This window comes from Cherax quadricarinatus, chromosome 19, assembly GCF_038502225.1.
Source record: "Cherax quadricarinatus isolate ZL_2023a chromosome 19, ASM3850222v1, whole genome shotgun sequence".
Lineage (NCBI taxonomy): Eukaryota > Metazoa > Arthropoda > Malacostraca > Decapoda > Parastacidae > Cherax > Cherax quadricarinatus.
The window spans coordinates 28,697,013-28,699,512 of NC_091310.1; the positions used below are offsets into that span (position 1 = coordinate 28,697,013).

The 2,500-nt window shown below is 40.7% G+C and overlaps 1 protein-coding gene across 3 annotated transcripts in view; it reads left to right on the top strand.

The window, feature by feature from the left end:
- LOC128699751 (trichohyalin) overlaps positions 1-2,500 on the top strand; it is a 164,410-nt gene that overhangs the window by 95,278 nt on the left and 66,632 nt on the right. For all 3 annotated transcript variants that reach the window (XM_070086600.1, XM_070086601.1, XM_070086599.1), the window contains one exon: positions 1-137. This exon is cut by the window's left edge and continues 248 nt beyond it. In XM_070086600.1, the coding sequence (XP_069942701.1) occupies positions 1-137 (137 nt within the window). The remainder of the gene's footprint in view (positions 138-2,500) is intronic.

Here is a 2,500-nt window from a genome sequence, read left to right on the forward strand (position 1 = left end):
ATATGACAAGGTGTTCAGAGATTGTGAAGAAATGAAGAGGTCTTCCTCATACAAGGACAGAACTCCGAAAGTTCCCAAAGACTTCACGCCGAAGGCAACTCTCATTAAGTGGGTCAATGAACTAGAATCGGAGTGTGGTAAGTGGCACTGACCTTGTGCCAAGGAGTGACCCTGATGTACAGCCTTCACATGCATGGAAATTTCCCCTCCCATATTTACAACTCTAAACGTTTATTAAACTTCTACTTGGCCTACTTTTTTACTTAACTGCTTCGTTTTTTTTGGTCCCCCCCTCCAAAAAAAAACTTGCACTCGTGACCCCTTGCATTGCGGAGTTATCACAACTTTTTAATTTGCATATATGGCATTTTATTAAATCCGTTTAACTTTAAGTACTGGCCAAGAGGGCTTTATAGCTCGCTAACCTCCCCACCAGTTGATAGCCGTTCAGTGTATCATTAAAGTTTGAGGACGAGGTGGGTCTCGGCAAAGAGAGACTCCGAAGAGATCCGTCACATTTAAAAAAAATTCTATAATGAGAACAAGAACTATAAGGACGCCACCGCCAGCCTCATAACAGAATGAAAGCTTTGAGGTATAGATCGCAAGCCTAAAAGATAAATATTAGCACAAGGAGTGATGAGGTATACCCGTATATCAAGGTACGTATGCAAAAGGTATCTCAGACACGAGAAGTTGGTCGCAGAAGCTAGAGGGTTACAAAGCGCCGAAGTAAATATCAACGACACGATCTTCTGCAAATCAATGAATGTGAAATTTAAGCAGTAGTTGATACAGTAGGTAGAAAGATCTGTTTGGATTGCAGAATTTTAGGTAGAAAAATCTGTTTACATTACAGAATTTTAGAACATTTTTTTTCCAGCTTTCATTCCTCTATAATTAATTATCGAACTTTTACTCTTTGGTAGGAAAATACGGAGCAGGGTTCGTTTTTTCTCCGCAAAAATCTAAAACCTGCTTGAGTTATCATTCCACACAAAACGTGCATGAGAAGCCTGAAGAACAGTCGCAATACCATGACTGGAACAATACATGAATAACCCGCACATAGGAAACACACTTATGCCGACGTTCCTGTCCGACTTGCACCATTAATAAATCACAGGTCTTGAAAGTAGCAATATAACTAGCAATTATCTTAGTCTCCTAAAATTATTGAAGATTATATTACCTATCCTTCACTTTCAACAGTCTACAAACTAGATGTTCGTCAACGTGCCGATGGTTTAACATCAAAACATACTTCCCTTCCATCGGCAGTATTTTTTTATATAAAAAGATTATGCAAACCGACAAACCACTGTTGACAGAGAACAAGAATCATTAAGCCAAGCCACATGACCTTTACAGCCTACGAGGCCATTTTAGGCCAAGTACTGATATTTCTTTACCAGAGGCGGGTCCTAGGAAAGGGACAGGGACACCATGGACTTCCCTGGGCCACTTGTATTTCCCTTTGCAAGTAAATCCTTTAGATGTGCATTGACTTCGATTAATCATTACATCGCTGCTGCTGCCACTACTACATTTCATAAGAAAGCCATCTATTCATAAAAAAAATTCGTGCCTCCGGCGACCTATCCTTCCCCATCCTCCCATCAAAACAGTCTACCTACCATGGACAATTCCTGGATCCACACTCGTTTGTTATATTTAAATGTTTCCATCATCTAATTTCACAGGATTGTGAAACCATTAAAATCATTTGCACTGCGCTGAATGAGGACTGTTCTCTTGTCCGACAGTGTCTCTAAGGTATTGATTTTCCGTAGCCACCAGACCTACAAAGTATTATTTCAGCTACACGTGTGTGAATATTTTGGAAGACTTAATTTATAAGCTGACCCGTGAAAATAAAAAAGTTAAGCTCCTGTGATCCACTTTTGTTTTGCTCCCTCACGCCCATAGGTCGTGTCAGATCGTCAGCCAGAGGAGTTTAAACCTCGAAAAATTGCAGTTATGTTTTGTTTCCATAATGAATTCCTCAGGCCGATTAAAAAGTGTGGCTAATGAGACGCTAGAAATTGGTAAGGCATGCTATAAAAAAAATAATAAAAATACAACACACATACACACACATGCTCGCCCACCACCTGAACCATCGGATAAATATTGGCTGTAAAAATGGGAGGCGAGCAAACAGTTGAATTTACGAGATATCGGTTCAGAGGCAAGTTAGACAGAAAAAAGGGTTAGCAATCTACACCCCAGTTTCCACACTCGCACACCTCTCACACTCATACGTGTACACTGACACACACACACACACACACACACACACACACACACACACACACACACACACAAAACACACACACACAAAACACACACACACAAAACACACACACACAAAACACACACACACAAAACACACACACACAACACACACACACACACACACACACACACACACACACACACACACACACACACACACACAAAAGCACACACACACACACACACAAAAGCACACACACAC